Below are 23,321 nucleotides of genomic sequence, written 5' to 3' on the forward strand. Positions count from 1 at the left end.
GCACATGTCAGAAAAGTTCCAAACCTGGACACATTATAACTTTCTGAAAAGTCATATTAGGTGCAAAAATATGTTTTAGTGCAGTTAGCACAAGCTAGTGATGAAAGACCCTTTAAGAGTATCTGGTCTCAGTGACTGAGACACCCTTCTAGTAATACGTAAACATTAAACCCTTCTAGTAATAAGAGCATACCACATAAAGTAAAACAGTCTTCCACTATGGCAGTTTGCAGAAGTGCTAGCTCCCCGATCCCAACTCCCTGAAAAAAATGTCTCCAAAAACACAATTTTCAGTATTTTTTGCATCTTCTCAGCACCCAAAATAATATAATTAAATCCATCACTGCATTGTAAAGGAAAAAGGGGCAAACACTGGGAAATGGCATTTAGTGCCTCCCAGATAATACCTCTCAACAGAGATGCCAGCATTGTTGGGGAATCGAGTTTCAGAGAAATTAGGCTTGGGGAGTCGGGATTCATAATGTCAGAAACAGTCCTGTTCTGTAATATGAAGTAGAACGTGTTACTCCAAATTGTGCATTTTATATTTTGATTATGCTATCAATGGACATACAGCTTCTGGCATTCAGCCTCTTACCTTACTTCTCTGTAACAAATACTGAAATCTTTCAAGCACTCTTGTGTTTGCTTGTTCCTAAATTACTGTCAATCAACTATGTTTTAACATTATTCATTCAGTTATTTTCAGTACTTTTATTCTTTTCACAGCCATGGGCAAGCAGAGCCCATCCTATCAGGCAAAGTGCATAATGTAAGATACAATTCTCAGAGAGATATCACTCCATCAGAGGGCACACATACTCATACATCACACACACAAACATGCACAGAGCCCCCCTAATACACACATAGCTTGGGCAAGTTTACAGGATTGCTAATTCACCTGTCTGAATGTCTTTGGGATGTTGGAAAAAACATAGACCATAAAGCTTCATTGTGACAGAAGGGTACAAATGCAAACTTCGCTCAGAAGACAGCCGAGCCAAGAACTAAACCAGAGACCCAAGGGTTCTGAGGCAGCAACATTAACCTTAAAAGTGTACCACATTACAGAAATTAAATTCACTTTAACTTTGTTATTTCTGAATTGTTTACTCATGAGGGACATGTTGTGGTCCCCAAAGTGTAGAGTGATGCAATTACAGTAGAGGAAACAATATTTATTTTTTTTTAATTATGAAAGCTAAGCAACTCCTAAAGTACGTACAAACCCTGGGTTTCCATTACATTGATAAACTGAATAACAGAAGAACATTACTGAAAAGGTATCACATGATTATTTTTGGGTTAACCATCTGTCACTGCAAATTTTATTACAAGGCCCAGCAAGCCAAATATCGTAGGTATTGTTTCTTTCACCCAAACTACATAGCTTCACATACCTCTCCATCTGACATCAGCAGCAGTTTGTCAAACATGAAGAAAATCTGTGAAGAAGGCTGGTGAATAGAGCTAACAACTGTCTTCTTGTGCTTCACTGCATAGCGTTTCAGTGTCATACACAAACTGTAGGCCGTACTGGAATCCAGGCCAGACGTTGGTTCCTATATAAAACAATAATGGCAATGAACAATCTAGTCTGTATCTGTATATTGTGATCACTTGTATTACCTGTATTCCTTAATGGCAATAATAACTAACGTTTAGACTTGCTCCTAGTGGAAAACAAACACAAGCATCTGCTATTCTGTAATACTTTTGTCCATGGCATACACTCCTTTTATTCCTGATCATATTTAGGCTTCTATCTTATTCTTAACTGTCATGATTCTGTCACAGTAATGTTAAACACAAACATGGCTGAATGTGAAGAGAAATTTGAGCTTTCATGGATGTTTGTATCCCCAACTACCCTCTGATAAATGTTAGTGATTTTGAACATGCTCTATGATTTATCACTGTGTCCTACTCCCCTCTGTATGAAAAATGTAATACTTTAATTTTGATTGTTAATCTTACTTATGTATTAGTAACCTGTCAAGCGAACTGGTCCATTATGGATCTTTTTCAAATCTGACCAAGGCTGCAAATGCAAAGGTAAATGCAATATGTAGGTGGATAGGTTGGACCAGTCAGTTCAGGCAGCATGTTTTCGGGAGGGGGTGAAAATGGTGTTAAAAGATGAAAGACATACAGAGGCAAAGGACATGAAACTCTACAAAGGCAAAAAAGCAAAAGTCAGAAGTGAGTCATCCATCACAAAGTAGTGGAGCAGAAGTCTTAATCACTGACCCACTGTGCTGTATGCCCTTAACTACTACTCCTCTGTGCCAAAACTCTAGTTTACTAGCATCATTAGTTACTCCAGATGCTTTATTTCTAGCTTAGTATGAGTATATACAGTTCACCAGTAACCATTTTATTTCCTTTGTGGAAGTATTTGGTCACCTTAATCATGTTTTCATTTCAGACACGGGCACTCATATAGTTTATGGTTTGATTCCCTCATAGGTGCAGTGAACTCATTAACAAGTCAGAACTTTAGTCCTTTGTGCTAGCTGCCAGCCTATGCTAATCCTCAGCCTCCATTTGCCTGTTGTGTGACTCTGTCTAAGTCATTTAACTAGACAGTGCTCCTTGGCATACCTCTCAACCTCTTACAGAAAGAAATCTGGACAAAGCCACAAATAATGGGGGAACAAAGACCCATAAATAGGGACACTTTTTAAACATTGCACTTATAGGTTCATAGATTCATAGGTTCATAGGTGTTTACTAGGCTAATGACCACAAGGGCCTTTTTAAGCCTAGCCATGCATCCCAAATTTCTGACAAGTTCTGTTACCCTTATAAGCATGGGCCTGGGAGGTGAACCATTTTAAGGTTACCTGTGTCCATTAGAGACATAGGTACCAAACCAGGGATGACTTTCTGGTTTCCCATCCAATTGTCCAAGTTATAAACTTAAAAGTTGATAAAATAACAGGTTTTGCATTTGCATGATTTTCTGAAGAACATGAAGTCAAAAATTTAAATTTTTACATTTGCATGAATTTTTCTGAAGGATATGAAGTTTGAAATTGAAATGTCTGCCATTATTTTCTGACTTCAGCCATCAATGATTTGCCAGAAAACCACGATTTTATGAGAAACAAACTGAAAATAAAAGGCTAAAATCTGGACATTCTGCAAAACTCTGGACAGCTAAGAGTCACGCTCCTTGGTTACCTTGGAAAAGGGATACTTGTGTCCAGTGAACTTATCCATTTAACAAAAAGTAAAATAAAATGAAATAAAATTGATCTTCCTACACCTTTTCATGCTCATTATCTGTATCTTCTGACAGTTATCTTCTGAGTGTTGCCTGCTTTCTACCTCTGACCTTTGTCACTGGAACACCCAAAACCTGACAGAGGGCTACAGGTGAGGTTAAACCACAAATTGCTACAGTGATAACAGCACCTTCCTATTAAAAGAAAGGAATATTTTTGTTAGCTTTTACTATAGGCAGACACAGTAGAGGCTGGGAAACCATCTACAGTGCAGGTAACCAGTCTTCAGAACAGAGCTGTGATGTAATAAAGCTGACGAGGAATGGAAAAAGATCTGGTACCTCTCAGATGCTGTCTTTTTAGTGGGATAGGAAACACTCAGTATTATGTGTTACAATCACCTCTGTCAAGGTTTGCTTAGTAACATGAGGTACTGAGGATATGGGATATATGTCTACATTTCACTGCACGTCCTTTTGCCACATGGCAAGAAATGAATATGCCTTCTGCATATGATACTATACCGTTGATCTAGTTCTAGAAATGATTTCCATTTAGTTGCTGGTATGTTGAACAGCAGTTATGTTAGAAAGGAAGGGTGACAAATACTGACAAGTAGCAGAGATGGTCTATGTTGTGTTGAGACAACGGAAAAACAAAGAAGGGAAAATGAAATGCACTTGTTTAAGATCTTGTTTCCCTCTAATCCTTACATTATGTTAACAGCAGCACAACATTCTAGAGAAGTACGGTCCATTCATCTGTTTTAGCCCCACATCTGCTTTTGTGATTTCATTTTAATGTAATATCTACCAACGGCTTCCCCTTCTGCTATAACAGGTACCACAGTGTAGTGTGCTTTTTTTCACTGAAGAAGCTTGCAGTGCTGGAGAGCAGGAACAACACCGCAAACTGCATAATTCAGCTGTGAGCTGTGTGATTCTAATCATTTGTCTTCCTGGATTAGCAGACCATACCAACCCTAATTTGGACTTCTGTCAGCCATGGATTCATAAAGTCATATTCTGTAGAAGAGACACAACTTAATCCATTGCCAGTGTTACTGTGGCACCCCTGACTAATAACCCGAAGTGATTATCCCATTTCTTTTTACTGTTGGTACCACATTGTGTAGTACTTATTCTTCTATGCTAGTTGAAATATTTCTGATAAAAATGATCTGTTGTTAAAAATGTGTTATCCTTCATAAATAAGCATTTAATATAAATGCCAACTTTCTGAATTTGTTACTATTCTAAAACGCTCCTCTGAGCTCCCTGCCCCTGCATGCTGATATTATCAAGGGGAACGCTTAGGCATGTGGTCTATTAAATATATGGAATGGTGTTTTATGTCCTAAACTATCTGCAGTATGCTTGATTTTGTAATTAGTTAGGGACACTGATCATTTAATAAATATCTAGTTACATCTGTAGAAAAGCACTAAGCTAAAAATGAAGCACGTAGAGCAACTCATGAAGGTAGCTAACTGGAAGGATGGTAGAATGACTCAGTCATGGCAAACAATGCAGAAAAGAGATGTTTGTATTTAAATACACATTTGCAAAGGATATACAACTTTAAAATCACATTTCTTACCTGATTTACTTTTAAATCAGCAGTGCCCACTAAAACCAAGGACTTTATGTTTCATAGTGTGATTACAGTACACTACTGCAAATAGGCAGTACATTGATTTCTAACTTACCGGCCTAACTCTAAAGATAAATTTGTTGGTGTGGCACTACCTGTGGTGTACCCCTCCTTAACAAACTTAGGTTTTGATGCACTTACATCAAGCAGCATGACAGAGGGGTCTGTGAGCAGCTCGCAGGCAATGTTTGCTCGCTTCCTTTCACCACCAGATAATCCTCGCACAAAATCATTGCCGACAACTGCAGATAAAAAACAGAATGTGAGGCAGCTGTTTACTTCCTTTATTTATTATTATACAAAAATATGACATGATATTAGGTATCACTATCAAATTTCAATTCATTGCAGATAAATGCGTTGGCTTCTAAGAGAATTCATGTGATTTCAGAGATAACTTATTCTTGGATGTAAGTTAAGGTTAAGCTACACACCATGGCAAAGAGCAGGTAATTCATGCTTCCCACAATTCCTCTGGGGTGAATGGGAGCATGGAGCTACTGCCGTTTGTAAGTTGGTGTAGTATTCTGTTCTTGCTAAAAATGTATATCATTTTAAAATGACAGTTCAACATATATGTATTAATGCATTTGATAATATCAGGGAATACTATACAATATATATTGAAAGGGTAGAACATTCTTAAGTAACCAGTAATATTCCATTAATCCACTCATAAAACTGAATCAAAATTGACTGGCATTTTTTTTTTGCCCTGGACTCAAGCATATTGTTGACCTAAAGATTACTGATTTCTAGGACACAAGCTTCCTGTTAGAGTTTCCTTCATTAGTTTTCCAGCCACACAAACTAATATGACCCTAGTTGAGTTGATTTTTCCTGTTTCTCTTCATTTGCAGTGGCGATACATTTGATGGAGTAATTAATGATCTACTGAAGACCTCAGGAGTTTCATCTAGAAGCTCACTATTGTTTTTAAGTTCCCTGGTGTTCATCCATGCTTCTTCCAGTTTTATTGACCTAGTTCTCCTTGGCCCACTGAGCGTACACTACTAGCTGCTCTCTTGACTCATTCTTTCCTACTCATGGGCAAGAGACATACAGCTCATTCATTCCTGGGGTCAAGGGTTAGATGTACTGGGATCACCATTAACATTTACAAGGGGGTTTTCCTTTTAGCCCTGAGTCCTTGCACATACTGATCTGCATTCAAGGAGTTGGCTGGTAAATGGTCTTTGTAATGTATACAGTGCGTCCATATGATGTGATCAAATGGCCATGCCCCATGTAGACAAGAACCTGCATGCGATCCCTGCCTCCCTTTGGGATTCTGCCACAGAGAGTATGCTCATAAGTTCATGCTGCTCCTCTCCTCCTGAAGACAGGTGAGCAGGTTTAAGCTTTCCCATTCCTGTCCTCTCTTATACCAGCTCCAAAAAGTGCCAGAATCTGTAGTCAAACTCAGGTCACTAGGGTCAAAGTCAGAATGGAGGTGGCACGCACTTCTTCTCATCTTGCCACAAAAGTCTCCCAGCAAGGCACCATTTGAAATACTGACACAAAGTATTAATTCAGTACTCCTACTTGCTTTTTGTCCTTGCTTTATCTCACTTTCTTAATTAGACTCACTATATTAGTTTATTTCTTCTTCCTTTCACCAACATCTTTATTGCACTTCTTATCTCCTGCCGCATACTGCTTTTCTACTCATGCCTTTGTTTGTATTACCTTCTTTTACCCTTCTACATGTTTGTACTTCATCTCCCACACTCTCTCTTCCCCAGCTCTTATTGTAGCTATCTTGCTTGTATTCGCAAGTGCTATGCCATTAACCCATTCCTAAAAACTGTACACCCGCTAGTGTACCTCCACTGTCTTTACTCACACTAATACTCTTTCACAAACATGTGTAATCTTCTAGTGTATGTCCTGATACCATTGCCCTTTAATAGGTTCTCAACTTTCCAGTGTTTTAAGGCACTCAGTAGGAAGATCATTGCTAGTTAACAGCTTTTTACTTAGACATCCCAAATAGTCTTTAGGATGTAACATATTGTCCATAATGTTCCCTTTCTACAGTATTCTTGCAGCAAGCAGCAGGATTTATTATTCAGACTTCCATCCATCTTCCTCTCCATTTCTTCACTAGAATAAGGGATCTCCCAGTCAGTTGCTTACAGAGTCATATCCCTCATACATGTAGCCATTGCTTATACCACACTAAGAAAGCCACAGGTAAGGGTGCACGTTTCCCTAAACTTTATGGCCATTAATTATATGTGCATCCACAAGTTATTCCCACCTACTGACAACTGCTAATTAAATTTGTAAGAAATATCACTGTGTCTCACTGTCTAAAACCAAGTATTTTCCAGTCTTGGTAAACTTCACATTGTTTATTGCCTCTTACTTATTCACAAAATTCTCTTGCAGATCTACTGACTGTTACTAGCTTATGAATGAACAGGAAATGGCCTCCTGGAATTCTTCACTCTCAGCACAGAAGTGCAGTAGTGTTCCTTTTTCCTAACCTGACAGAAACAGTCCATAAAATAGAAAGGGAACTTTGTTAAGCACAATAATGCTTAATTACAAAGCATGCAAACTTGAGGCCTTTCTCTACTTGGAAGATATTGAATACCAGTGTTATCTTCCTTCTCTTGTTTAATGCCTAATGGGTCAGCTGGCCATGTCTGGGTATTTATCAGGGATCACTTAAATGGTAGAATATTATTCCAAAAAAGAACTAGAACGTATACAGCAATCTCATTCCGTAACACTGAATACAGTATTATACAAAACTACCGGTCACTATCTGGGTCAACAGCTAAACTTGAAGACTTTCTTTCATGACATCAGGATTTAAAACACAAGGAATCAAATACCAGTAACAGATTTCAATTACTCGAATAATAACAGACTAAATTACTACATAACTAATAGGTATGCCCATATATTAAACAATGTTAATCAAATAATATGGAAAAAAGTCAAAATCTTACAACAGGCTACAATATTTAATATATTAACAAACCTAGGGCCTTCTTGCTCTCCTCATAATGCCATCTCCTCTTTTAATAGGAATTGATTCTTAACTCAGTTATTCTGCTTTAAATTATATACTTTCAGCCACAGATTGAGATATTCTTTTAACATTCAAAATAAATCTATTAAGGATGCAACTAACTACATTTGTAATTATATTAACTATTGCATTCAAAATTTTATACCTATATGCTGCGACTATATAGAGAAATTCAAAGAAAAAATATAATGGAAGTACTATTATGATTATATATACACCAGGCTAAACAAATACTACATATAATTACAAATCTCCCTAGCCCCAATACAAAAAATGCTTAAAACTTTCATCAGATTCTCTGGATCAGATTATGAGATTAATCTGCTATCAATGGTTGAGCATAGCAACCACAAATTTTATTTAATAACTATTTTAGAAAAGTAAAGGAAAAAGAAGCATAAATGTGCTGTGATATTAATAAGTAATAAGATTATATCCCTGCCACAGGACAGCGGTGATAATCTAGCAGGTAAATTCTTTGCCAGTTTCCGACCTTTAATGGGTATGTAAGAAAGCATCATACATACAAGGAATGTGATATCATATTGCAATAAATATACCCATAGCAACAACCAACAAAAACTCTTTGGTTATGGGCCCTGGAAACATTCCAGTTGGTTTCCAAAATATGATTTAAAAAAAAAAACACCTTTATTGAATTAACACTTGCGACACAGGCACATTTACTTTTATATAAAAGTAATCAAATTGTATAGAGAAGTTCACATTTACAAACATTATGCTTCACATATATTGTTATATATCATATAATCTAAGCAACATTACATACATTTTTCAATTCCTGCCCTTTCTTTTTTTTAAACAAGTAGTCTTCTTTTGGCTTTTCCCGGTTAGGGGTCGCCACAGCAGACCTCCGGTCCGCTAATGATTGGTAGTTGATTTTTACATGCCAAGTTACCAGCCCTGACACACAACCTTCAACGAAGGTACGTCCATTCATGCATGTCTCCATGCAAAAGACGCTCTAGCTGAGAATCTAACCGGACAGTGTCTTACTGTGAGGCGACAACACTACCGCAGCACCACCACCGCGGGTTTCTTTTTTTTTTAAACAAGAAACATTTTTATTAAATTATCGCTTATAACATAAGCAATAATACCTTTATATAAATAAAAACAAACCATACTGACACAATCCTAGTTTCAAGCATTTTATAACACAAACCATACTGACACACTGTCATTTGCAAACATTATACATCACTTATCTACCCAATCATTTTCAGTCAAACATTACATAGCTCATTTAAGCCCTGCTTGCTTTGAAACCTCATTCCTCCCCTCTATGTATTGTTCCCATAATTCCATATTTTTCCTATGTAATTTGCTCCTACCCTTTTTTTTTAAAGATCCCAATTCCAGTTGTTTTACCTCTGTTACTATATTCACTAATTCTAGTACAGTTGGTTTAGACTTTAATTTCCATTTCCTAGTAATTGCTTTTTTGACATCCACCATAATTACACTCAGCAAGGCCTTATTATGTCTAGGTAATTCCAATTCTGTATTATAGCTCAGAAAAGTAATTTCCCTAGTTACACCAATTTGCTCACCCAGTATCTCTGATAGAGTAGTCTATAGGGAATCCTTAAAGTCTGCCAACTCATTGAACTCCCAGAAAATATGTTCCCAATTACCTTTCTTCCCAATCATACCAACAACATTCGCTGTCTACCTAAGGAAACATTCTCTGGAGTCTACTTTGGGTATAAAAATTGTATGTAAACATTTCCAAGCAAAAATACTAAATCTTCTAGATTTTCTTGCATATTTGGGAGATATACATATATCCCTCCCCATTTGTTTATTTGTGAATTGCTTATCTAATCTTTCTTCCCAACCCTTTCTAAACTCCTCTGATTAATTTTTAGAGTTAGCATGCAATATTTTATATGGTCTACTAATTATTCCTTTTTTAATGACAGCTTCTGTTCTAGATTCTACTTAAGACTCTACCGGTGCTGGTCTTTCATTTAGGACCCCCCTATTTATTTCTGTTTGCCTATACTCTGATGTCAATCCTTGATAGGGAAAGCAATCTGTAACCTGAATTCTATTACCTTTATCTCCCTAGATATTTGCTCTCAAAAACTTGGTTCCTTTGCCATTTTTCTATAATAAATTCCAGTCCCCTATTGCCTATTGTCTGTATCCCTAATTGCAGTCATCCCTATCAGCAGAATCTCCTTTCTCCATTCCCGTGTTGGCTTAGTTCTTAGAATACTTTTTGCTACTTTATGAATATAATATTCTGTATGATTACTGTTATTCTCCTTAAAAGTCTGCATCCAAAATCCCAGTCTCTCCTTGTTTATTGAGCTTCCCCTTATTTCATCATCATCCCTTTTCACTTTGAATTATAGTTTTCTGCTTGTGTTGTGTATAGGAGCCTTAACTGTGTTGCTCTGAAATACCTATTTAAATCAGGTAATCCCAATTTGCCCTGTTCTACTGGAAGAATCAGTTTATCCCACTTGACTCTTGCCATCTTACTCTCCCAGATAAAGCCTTTCATCTCTTTATTAATTACTATCCACAAACTCTCTTCTGGTTGATAAAAATATGCCTGACCTGTGTATAAGACTAAAAGGACTAACAACATTTTAATTGCTTGCATTTTACTATCCATATCCATATAACAGACCTTCTGTTTTCTCAGTTATTGTATTAGCTTTTGTTTAGTCTCTTCCCACATATCCTTAGATGCCACACCAGAATATTTTTTAATCCATACTGCTAAATACTTCATTTTATCATGTCTTCATAAATACGGATATTGCTGAACCAATTCATGTGTAGTTACATAATTTATTGCTATTGCCTTTGTTTTAGCTTCATTAAGATTTGAAACTGTCCCAAAATGTTCCACAGCACTGTAATGCCCTTTTCTGGTTTTGTCAGGTATAAATAATATCTGCAAATAGAGTCAGCTTTTCTTGACTATCATACACATTATATCCTTGAATTTCTGAGTCTTTTATTTTCTTTGCCAATGGTTCTAAATATACTGCAAATAACAAAGGGGAAAGACTACACCCCTGCTTGGTTCCTCTGCTCAAGCAGAAATTATCAGAGAGGACCCCACCCACTTTAATTTTAACCTCTGATCCCTCTTTTATCCTCTTAATAAACCTTATAATTTTATCAGGAAATGCAAATGATTCCATTGCCCTGCTCAAAAAATCCCAGCCAACTCCGTTAAATGCTTCCTCTGCATTAAGACCCACCAACAACACTGAAATTTCCTTACATTCTGCTTCCCTCTGGATCATCAATGTTCTGTTAATGTTGTCAAATGTTTGCCTCCCCTCCACAAAACCACATTGATCCATATCTATCAATTTTAGCATCTCCTTTGCCATTATTTAGCCATTATAGACACAAACACTTTATAATCATGGTTTAGTATTGACATGGGCCTGTATGAAGCTGGATCTGATGGATCTTTACCTTGTTTAAGTATTACAGTAACCACTACTTTCCTCCAGGATGTTGGTACTTCTCCTCATCTTAAAATATTGTTAAACAAAACCTTCTAGAACGTTATCAGTTTTTTCCCCTCCTAGTATCCAACCTTCCACAGGAATACCATCTATACCTGGGGACTTTCTTGTAGATTGGTAGAACATCACAATTTTTATCTCATCTCCTCCTATCCTAACTGTTAGTAATTGAGCCTCATCTGCCTCTAACCTTGGCATATTTAATTCTTCCATAAACATTTCCGTTTGTATCCTTTCTTGATTTCCATATTTCTCTGCTTTATATAGGATGTGACTTTGTGAGGTGTTGCCATTTATGCCAGGGAGAATAGTCAGTGCATGTGTAACATATGCCAGCTTAGTTGGCTGGAGTTTTGGGGGTGGTTTTGTGTCATTTGGCTGTTGCACTGAGTTGTGTGGATGCTTGTGTTGGAAATGTGTCAGCAATGTTATTATAACTGATTAAATGTATATGTTTAAACAAAGAATTATGGAAGGGAAGAGTAGAAATTTTGTGAGGTTGTTCTATAACTTTCAAATACTGCAACACACCTTAGTAAAGCTTGGAGTGTGTATTGTACCAGAGTCAGGTGAACAAATGTGATGTGATTCCATAACCAGCACTAAAAGGATGGAACTCACACAGCAGCTTGTTTTGTTTTGTTTTCTTTGGAACCTGATATAAAAATCTATGTCAGTTATCACAGACAGTTAGTTGAGCTGAGTTCAGATCAGTTAGTTGGAAGCTCATAACCTTGCCTTGTGGAAGTAAGCATCACAGCATCTAATCTTGCCTTGCTGTATTAATTAAGTAAGCTAGGGAATAGTTATTCTTTAGACAATCAGGAAATACAGTGAGATTAGTTGAGTATTGTTTTCCTGCATCTGTTTGAACCTGTCCAACTGTTATTTTTATTTCTCCTGTGATTGAAACTTTGATGTTTATTGCACTTAGATATTTAGTATTCTCATGTTTTCCATTTTATTATGAATTATTAAATATTTTAATGCCATTCATTGTGGCTGGTCTTTTAAAGAATCCATTTAACATCTTGAGAGTACTTGTGCTCATTTTAGTGACCCCCTTGGCCACTCCGAAAAGCCTGTCTGCTTTGGTTACACTCTACCATTTATATTAGTATTGATTTTACTCAGTATAACTGGAAGCCCTTGTAAGAGTCTGAGAGCAGCTGACTGGTGGTAGTGAGGTTACCTGATAGTCTGGGCAGAAGGGGTACATCTAGTAAATCTGTACCAGCCTTTCCCAGGAGTGTATGTGCGAAAATCAAATACCCCGCTGTGGGTGTGTCAGCTACTTGGAACTGGGACACAATGCTCCAAAGTGAGTCTTGTTTGGGATCTGCAGAGACAGACTCCAGTTCCAGCTCTGGAGTGGGTTCCCCTGTGTGCTCTTGGGGGAAACTGTGCTTGATGCAGAGAGCTGTATTTGAAATACTGTGTAAATCCATTCCTGTTTTTAGTGACTATGTCTCACCAGTGTCAGTGGTGGGGATTGAAGCTCCTTGATTACTATCCTGGGGTAAAGATAGACTGTCACACAGACTTTCATAGAATCTCCTAAATACTTCTTATACCTTTACAGGATCTCTTGTTACCTTCCTTGTTATAAGCTCCCTAAGCTTGGTGACACCCCTTTCTACTTTCTGCTGCCTGAGTCATTGTGCTAAAGGTTTTTATGCTCTAGAGTTATTATCAAAAACAGCAATCTTTCTAAACTCATACACATTATCGAGGTAATCCCTTATTTTCTTTTTAGCATTATGCAGTTGATCCTCCTCTTGGTCTCAGAGATTCCCCCTATTCTGCAATACTTTAATATTTGTCAGTCCCTCTAAATAATTCTTGTTACTTCTTAACCATGTCTCCCTTTCTTTTATTTCCACCCTATTTTTAAAATCCACCTTAATTTTATCCAACTCCCTAGCTAAAATTTTCAGAAGAAATTTATATCTTCTGTAATAGTACCTGAATAATCTCCACTACCCATTCCTTAATTCTTCTCTTTTCAACAGAAATGTGAGAAAGCACCAGTGTCTTATTTTTATTTCATTACCTTGTGTTTTATTTTAGTTATTATTGCTGCATGTTCTGAAATAATTATTGGGTATGTATCAAGACCTTCACTTAAATGCACATGTTGCTATGAAATGTAAATGCTGTCTAGCCTAGCCCAGTTTTTGTATCTTGGGGAATAATATGTAAATTAACTCAACTCATATTACTGAATTCACATCTTCCATGCCAAATATTTTAATAAATTTCTTCAAAAATCTATCCTCCTTTGTTGCACTTTCCCTTCTGGGCCCCTCAGACATAACTTCACTGCTGCAAGTCAAATTCCAGTCCCTACCTATAAGTAATATTCTTGCTGAAAAATGGTTATTTCTCCCAGAACTTTCTTAAGCTACATTGTAGCAGTTTTAGGTGGAATATAAATATGCACCAGTGTAATCCTCCTCCCTTGCTAGTAGCCCATTAGTACTACAAATCTACCATTATTATCTTTTTTATCCTCTTCTATTACTATTGGAGTTAATAAAAGTACTCCTTTTTTCCTTTGTCCCATGTATTCTGCTGAATAACCATCTTGAAAACCTTTCTTTATGAAATTCACATGTTAATTTATTTCCAAGTGTGTCTCCTGTAGCATAGCTATCTGCACTCTACATTTTTTAATATAGTTCACTAATCTTTCTTTTTTGCATTTATCTGTGAGATCATTGACATTTAAAGACAATACAGAAAGCATCATTGTATTAAAATGTTATTATTCCCACCTTTTATGGGTGGGAGGGTGGCCTAATGGTTAAGGTGTTTGCCTTACAAACACAAGCAGTTAGCCTAGTACTAATCTATGAATCTATGAAAAACACCTTTTTTGTTAAATGTCTAGTTCCAGCCTTTGTGCTACGTGCATACATTGTTTGGCAGGTGGAACTTTTATACAGCTGCTTCTTGTCATATTCATTTGAGTCTATGTTATTTCTTACAAAACCTTTTGTTTTACTGAAAGCCCTCAAACCACACACACACACACACACACACACACACACACACACACACACACACACACACACACACACACACACACACACCTTAAACCTATTAACTTAATACTAACACACAAAGCTATGTACATCCTCAAATATTGAAATGTTACCCTCCTAATAGGAACAAATGTTCCAAAGTGACAGCTGTACTCAGAGACTTGAGTTAACCTAAAAGAAAGGTTATCCATGCTAAGACACATGATGCAGCAAGTGTTTCTAAGTGCGGACTGGTTTTGTGTTAGCTTTATAGCTCTCCCAGCTGGCACAACACATGAATGCTTTCAGAGAACATTATCTTCAACCCAATTTCTCTTTCTGTTTTTTTTTTCAGCTAATCACTCTCCACTGGACTATAGCCAATTTCTCATTATCAGATTGTCTCCATGGAGACATAAGGACCAGATACAGAATTGTTACTAAGCATAAATTCATTTGCTAGAAAAAGGCCTCATAATATTCAATACTCTTTTTCATTTAATTTCTCTTAAAATGTGTTACTAGATCAGTCTAAGGGCCTCAGTCTAGTCATTTCCCCATGCAAGAATGAGGAAAAAGCACATTATTCTTTCTTCTGTCATGCTGTTTTAGCCAAACTTTTCTTCTTTTTTTCACATTGCAGTGCCTACTTTTCTTAAAACTGAATAAGTTGAAAGAGAGAAGAAGAAAAAGAGAGAAAAAAACCAACAGCACCTGTTTACAATAACATCCCCATTACTCTTAAAATAATTGAGAAAACTTTACTTTGTAGCATGCAAAGAAAATCATATGCCATAATTTAACACTATTAAGAAAAAATGCTTTACTTAATTTTCCCCCTCCTCTTCCCCTCTCCTAAGCATTTTTCTGAATATTAATGACATGAAATAGGGCATATGCTTTAGAGTCCCCCACAAGTCCAACAAATTCTAAAAAAAGTTTATTGCTGTTTATTCTGTGCTTATTCTGTGCATTTTGAAAAAAAAGTGATCTGGGTGTTGGATTTTTTACTAAACAAGACTGTGCATTTATATTTTATTAAAACATCTGGAAGGTAATACTGACATTTTTTTTTCTTGTGGTGATAATTCTGTATGCACTGGAATTGGTGGTGAAAATTCTAAAAAAGTCCAATATTTCCAGATTTGCTTGTTCTGTCATATTTCAAAAATATAATTATTGCATTGTAATCCCACATTGTTACTGATTTTATTACTGTTCATCTCCCTCTCTCAAATTCTGTCCCTACTTCATTACTAATCTACTCTCTGTTCTTCTAGTCAACTCTCGTGGTTCCTTCCTTTTATCCAGCATTTTCCATTGAAACATTGGAAAAAGGTTTCATTGGTACTGTCTCTCTATAGTCTTTATTAGCAGAACAAGAAGTAGAACCTCCTTCTGTTTCACAGCTCAGGTTTTGCTGGACAAACTTTTGTATTTCCTCATTAGCATGTACTTCATCAAAAAATGAAGTTGTCCCTCCAGGGAAGAATAATTTGACGATAGCTGGGTACAGCAGTTTTACTGTTATGCCTGCTTTTTGACATTCCCTGAATAGTGGAATATATTTGCTCCTACCTGGTGTATGATGAGTAATCATTCTACACAAACACTCTTCGGTCTCTGACTTTTAGTACTTTGTCCTTCTGCCACAGTTTTGTTAGAATCAACTCCTTCTGCTGGTAGGATTCCTTCTTTACTAGTAAAGGTCTAGGTTGCTTTCTCATAGTCTGGTTTGGAGCATACACACTATATGCCCTATCAACTAACAAATCCTGCTGTGGAATACCAGTCCAGTTGCTTATGTTGCACTTTCATAAAATTAATGCAGTCTGTTCCTTCTAGCTTTTCTGGTACAGCTGAAAATCTTAGGTTTTCCCTATGTGCTCTGTCCTCTCATTCTATTATTTTTTTGAAATATCTCTTCTTGATCAGTCTCATATTCAGCCAGCCTTTTCTTAATTTCAACCTCTGATTTTTGCAGTTATATCACCTCATCTGAATATCTGTATAAAGTTTCTTCCATTTTTCCACCCTCTTGGTGTCTGAGTTGAATAACTCCATCAGTGTTTTGTTTATTTTAACCAGGTCTTTGTTCAGTTATCTTATATCTTCCTCTGTGTTACTGGAAGTCATTTCTGGAGCTTGTACTGCGTTTGCAGAACAGCTGTAGAGTTTTCCCAGTCAGTGCTTTTTTTCCCTCACCTTTTGTAGCTGATTTTCCTTCAGGTCCTCTGTATTTTATTTTTCCTGGCAGTCAGGCAGTGCGCTTACTAGCCAGTTACTGAAATTTACCCATAAACACAAATGTCTATTGGTCTTCTCTGGTGATTTTCTGTTGTCACACTGGGAGAGCTAGAATTAAGCTGTTGCTCAATGTGCAGCCATCTTGGAAGTCCAACCATCTTTATTTAGTTTCCAACATATGAGGATAACTTAACCAAACTATTATCTACCATACTAAACAAACACTTGCTATTTCAATATGTGCCTAAATTCTGGCATCAGTAAATGGTATATAAAGGGGGAGTTATGTATGACCTGGACATTAGACCTATCGGTTGTATTGTATTTTTTTGCAAAGTCAAAGAATGTGGCAAAATGAAACTTATTCAAAATGATACAGGTAAATTACTTCTTCTTGCTGTGGAACAGTATGGATGAATCAAGGTGAGACTATACTTTCTGGATCTTCTAGTACTCTTTCAGGAAGTGCATCAGCATTCACCAAAGGACTTACTTGTAAATGATAAATATTTAAATTTTTACTTAAGTCTTTTACAATAACCCCCATAATATAATTAGTTAAAGAGTAATGGCAATAAATGTCAATAAACAATTCAGCAGGAGAACCAATGGCTAAGTAATATAGCAGAGAACGACAGTGCTGGTAGTCATCTATCAGTCTCTTCTGGGGTGATCAGTGATGTTGTACAAGGAAATGTATTGGACACCTTTTCTTTGGTATTTTCTTTGCTGACAAGCAAGTAGGAAAAGGAGTTGTGAACAAGAAATTATGCAGATAAATGCAAATTGGTTGTAATAGAGACATCAGTAAAGATCAGCTTGCCTAGTTATATCAGAAAAGATCTAAAGTTTTCTTTTTGGTTAGATAAAAAAAGTACTCATCTAGAATACTTAGAATCATGAACAACTATAGCATTTTTGCACATGGGATCAGGTGTCACTTTAACAGTAACAATTATCTATTCTAGCACCAATGTCCAGATCCTAATATAAAGATTTTGGGACCATAGTGGGTGACTAAGTAGATATCTATCAATGTGTTACCTCTAGATCCAGAAGTACACATTTAGTAGCTCTCATGATATTAAAATAGATAGTCCATTTTCTAAAATTCTTTTCATAGTTCTGTATTTATTTGTAAACTCAGACAAGGAAGTAAAGAATAAGAGAAGGAGGTTTTGTAAAACTATTTTTAAATATATTTTACAGTTTAAACAAAACACAACAATCTGATGGGTTTAACATAAGATTCTAATATGGGAACAATACGGGAACAATTCTTAAACTATAGTTATGCAAGATGTATTTAAGCTATACAAGAATAAATGTATAAATCTAGCTGATATGTGTGTGTGTATGTGTGTGTGTGTGTGTGTGTGTGTGTGTGTGTGTGTGTGTATTAAACAGTAGGAGAAAATTGGGGGGGGGTCCAGTGAGTGTGTGTGTGTATTAAACAGTAGGAGAAAATTGAGGGGGGTCCAGTATCAAAAAGATTCAGATAGGATATCAGTTCAGTTTAACTATATATTAGAGTGAACATTTGCTTTTATTCCTGCCATTATGATCCAGAATATGTATAAGGGTTAGCATTTCTGCCTATAAAATATCCCCCTTATGTGTCCCTCTTATATAATATCCTCTTTTTCCGTACTGACTATGTTAGACATTTTGGGTGAGAGACTTAGGCATTAATAGCTGTAGTACAGGTTAGTGTTATATCCCCCCATTGGATGCTTTTGCCTATCCAATATTCCTTTTTTGTCACAAAGTAATTAGTTATTCTAATATCAGAAAATTTATGAGATCATAGAATAACAACACCTATTTTTTATCCATAATTATAGATAATCAGACAAATAATTAACACCTACCATGGGCCATAAACTTTCTGTAAATAATGTCTGCATGCATGCACATGTGCTACCGGAAAAGTTGAGATCTTTTAAACCATTTACAGTTCAGAAAACTACATTAAGATTGACTATTTTTATATTTATTTAAATCACCCTTATATATTTTAATTATTCTAGTGGCTTTGCCATTTTGGGTTACTAATTATAACTACATTCTCACCCTGACTGAAATATAATAGAATAAAACAATCTAGTCTACTTGCCATGACAGTAGCTCCACTGGTGCAATGCTCAAGTTTAATAATGGAAGATCAGAAGACTCTGGGTTCTATTCTGTGCTAGGTGCTTGGATTCATTGTTTCCATTACAGACTCTGCAGTAAGAGGAGTGCTGTATTCCTGACTGTGTTGCCTTTTGTGTAAGAGGTTAAACTGATGTCTCGGATGCCTGAATTGTTGACAGCTCAGATGGATGTAAAAGATCCAATGGCACTTATTGAAAAAAGCAATGGAGCTTTACTATAGAATCACCAAATTACTGTTAGCACTTTATGCAATTTACATTTATGCAATCCATCAGAGTCAGTAACCATTACTGTATACATAAAAACTTTTCACTTCCCACCCAGTTAACAATCTTCTTTTTCTCCTCACTACCAAACCACAATATAGTATTTTATTATAGCAATAACCCATGCCTGGGTGTGGGTAATGTGGGATTTAACCACGGTTGGCGTGGTTTGGTCCTGAGGGCGAAGCCCGAGGGACCAAACAAAGACAACCATGGTTAAATCCTGCATTACCCACACCCAGAATTGGGTTATTGCTATTATACAATGACATTATTTAAGAAAAGAAATAATTACTTTTCTTAAATAATGGCATTGTATAATGCCTCTTTGCTGCCCTTCCACAGCTGTCTGGTATTCCGCGGCAGTTCTGATGTACTGCGCATGCCTACGCAGTACATCAGAGCTGTGGGCAAAAGCAACGGAGAACGCAAGATCTCCGTTGCTTTTTACTGTTTCGCTATGTTAAATGGGTTTAACATAGCGAGACAGCTTTAAAATAAGCAACGGAGATCTCCGTTACTTATTTTAAAGCTGTCTCACTATGTTAAACCCATTTAATATAGCGAGACAGGTTTAAAAAAAAAAGCAACGGAGATCGCAAGATCTCCGTTGCTTTTTACACACTGTGTCGCTATGTTAAAGGAGTTTAACATAGCGAGACAGCTTTAAAAAAAGCAATGGAGATCTGCGTTGCTTTTTTTAAACTTGTGTTGCTGTGTTAAACTCTTTTAACATAGCGAGACAGTGTTTTATACTAACGGAAAAGTCCAGGCAACCGGACCTTTTTCCGTTAGTATATTGAGGGATTTACAATGGGCACGCTGGTTGGGCTGGCCAATCAGTGTGCACGTTTTAGAGGAAGAATTGTATAATATATAATAATTCCTGACATTGACATCACCATATGTTCCATAGAACCCACAATTATGTTTTAAAAACAACTTCTCTTAACTCTTTTCCAACATGTTCATACTTTACATAACTTATGATATTCAAATCCATATTATTATAACATTCACACTGAAAATTTGCTTTAAATTTCTCCCATAACCTTTTAATTCTGTCACATTCCCTTAAAGCAGGTTTAGTTATTTCTTTCACATTACACAGTCTTTCACTTTGATTTCTGCTCTTTACTTGTCTCTTTACTAGTATTTTTAGTAATGGTCTCCAAAAATGTCTGACATTTGTCTTGCATTCTTAAACATTGCTTGTCTTCCTGTTATAGCTTTTATCATCCTCACCCAATTCTTCTCAAGGTCTCACATAATAATGCTCCTCCATAATTCTTTCATACAATTCTTTTTCAGATACCCTTTAATATTTCTAGATATAACTTCATTTTACTCATATATTCATCAGTTTCTAGACTATCATAGTTTCCTCTTCTTTTCTCACTTCCCACTTAATTTTAGATATCTTATATTTCCCTACAACATATTTCCTACATTATGCATTTTTTTCTTTTTGTTTTTATACTATGCAAAACAAATACATCAAAGCTAAATGCACTGTAGGATTAATTCATTAATACAAAAGTTATTTTCTTTTTTATAATATGCTATTCTTTTGATATGATTTAATCTTGATCTCCATATTATGCTAAACATAATTTCCAATAATTGTTTTTCATTTTTTGCCATTGAAGCATGGAATCCAACTAAATATCATATGTTTCTCAAAACACATGAATATATTAAATTTACCTTATTATTACACATCTAAAAAGCCTTCTACACATATTTTTACTTTTTACTTCATCTAATAAAGCTCTGCATTACCTATCTATAGCATCTTGTTTTCTAAACTAGGCTAATTGCACTTAAAATCACTCCTTCAGTTTTGATGTATGTCTCCAAAACCTTTCCTTTTCTCTTTATTTCATGACAGACCTACATTCCCTAACTCGTCTTGGGCTTTTATTAATATTTCCTTTGTCCAACCCTTGTTTTTCATTGTAGCTATTAAACTATTTGCATTTACTATAAATACTTGAATTTCCTTCTCTTTGCTTATTTCCCATGTTGCTTTTTCTACCACATTTTACAGTTCATAATAACTGCATTAATTTCCACCAAGAATAATATAGTACTCATTCGTCATTCCTGCTTTTCTTCTCTTTATATCATCATCTTCTCATCCTCCTACTCATTGAACAATATTTTGTTTTATGTTCTATCATAAATCATTTTAAACTCTTCTTACTTTCTCAGCTCTACAGTAAGTTTTTAAAATGTCCAATACAGTATCACATTCCTCACAGTTAATGGCTTTCAACTCGTCACATTATTTCATAGTCATCTGCTTTTCTTATTTCCTTAATTGCAGTTAACATATATATTTACTTGTTTCTCTGCTATTCCATATATACCTTCATGCATCAATCCTTTTGCCATTTCCTCAGTTTTTGTAAATTTTTCATAATTTATAGCTTAGCCATCTGTATTTTCTAGTGTGATTGGTCTTCAGTTTTTCACCTTTTCTCTCTCACCTTTCTGATGTTTAAGCAAAATAGTCCCTTAACATATTTCTTAATTTTTATGATTATATCCATCCATTTTTCATTACTTTTAAATGCACTTTCCACTTTTTATCATTCAGATCTTTACAAAAATGTAATTTAAATGATCTAGACCTGGAATATATTTTTCATTTACTTTTTTTTATTAATTTTCAAAGTTTTCTTTGTTATTTTTTTCTCTAATTCCTCAACAGTCTCCTATTTAAATGTTTTAATTTCCCAAAATTGCATATCCCTTTTTTCCTTTCATATGCAATTGCTCTCTTTCCTATCAACCTTTTTAACCCACAAATGTTCTCATCTCTGAAGTTGAATACTGTTTGCCCTTAATATGCTTCTACTCAGCCTACAAAACCCACAAATTGCAGACTCTTGAAAACTAGCTCTGTAGATTTTGTACTCCTAGCCGAGCCTAGAAAGCATCATTGTGACATGCTAAAAGATCTCAGATAGCTACCTCTTCCTCTCAGAGTCACTCTTTTTTTCAGTACTCTTCTTTTTAAGATCCTTATCAAGATATACAATGAAAACATATTTGTGAAGAATAATGTAAAAAAAAATGTTCAGCTGATACCTGATATGCAAATATGAACTTTGTACAACAGAATACTGATATAGAAGTCAAGAAAAAATAAAACAGAAAAAAAATGTAAAGTAGAAAACAAGGTTGAGGGTGGAACGAGTTAGAAAACTATATAACTTCATAAGTTTGTGTGTGTGTGTGTGTGTGTGTGTGTGTGTATATATATATATATATATATATATATATATATAATATGTACATATGCATGTGTATATGTGTTGCTCCACCGTTAATGTCTCATGCTGTTTATACGTTGTGATTCACCTTATGTAGTATTGTTCATGTTTCTTCCAAAAGGTTATTAATGCATTTTATCACACACAGTGCAAAGTGGTCATTTGTGTTATATTACTAATGAATTATGTAGTGTGATAAACTTGTAACTATGATATATTATGCAATATTGTTAATGTGCTGTGTTGTTTTTCAAAGAGACATTATTGTATGTTATAATCTATTCTTTATTTCCACTGGTTTATCAAGTTAGCACATTGAAAAACAGGATATTAAGCTGTGATGCTAAATGCATTGCATTTTTCTGTTTGCTTGTAAGTTCATATACCATTCCATTGTATGATACTACAGGTGCAGGCTTATAGACATAACATGGAGTGGAATGCACACAATCAGTAGAGGAACAGGGTGGGAAAGTAGACCTCAAAATGAATCCTGACAAATTCAAAGTGTTGGTCAGCAAAGCATGGAATGACAACAAAGACACAATGGCTGCAAGATCAATATTAGATATGACAGAGAACTTCTGTTATCTGGGCAGTTTCATCTCTCATACAGGTAACTGCAGGAAGGAAGTTCTAGTTAGACTTGGAAAAGCAAATGCAGAATTCAATAGACTATCTAAAATTTGAAGATCAAAAAAACATTGCACTGTCCACAACGGTGAAGCTATACCAAGCACTGGTGCTGTCTACACTCTTACATGGTGCTGAGCTATAGCCAATCACATCATCAGCCATGAGAAAACTTGAGGCTGCTCATCATAAATAGTTGAGGCATTTTGGGAATATTGTGGATGGACAAAGTAAAAAAATGAGAATGTTAGAGAA

The 23,321-nt window shown here is 35.7% G+C and overlaps 1 protein-coding gene across 1 annotated transcript in view; it reads right to left on the reverse strand.

Moving 5' to 3' along the window:
- Window positions 1-23,321, reverse strand: part of LOC122811932 (ABC transporter G family member 9-like) — a 338,279-nt gene that overhangs the window by 102,076 nt on the left and 212,882 nt on the right. Inside the window, exons 5-6 of the mRNA XM_044084109.1 lie at window positions 5,028-5,128; window positions 1,404-1,565 (exon numbers count right to left, since the gene is read on the reverse strand). Of these exons, the coding sequence (XP_043940044.1) occupies window positions 1,404-1,565; window positions 5,028-5,128 (263 nt within the window). The remainder of the gene's footprint in view (window positions 1-1,403; window positions 1,566-5,027; window positions 5,129-23,321) is intronic.

This window comes from Protopterus annectens, chromosome 9.part0 (genome assembly GCF_019279795.1).
Source record: "Protopterus annectens isolate FY-2018-M chromosome 9.part0, PAN1.0, whole genome shotgun sequence".
NCBI classification, from domain to species: Eukaryota; Metazoa; Chordata; order Ceratodontiformes; family Protopteridae; genus Protopterus; species Protopterus annectens.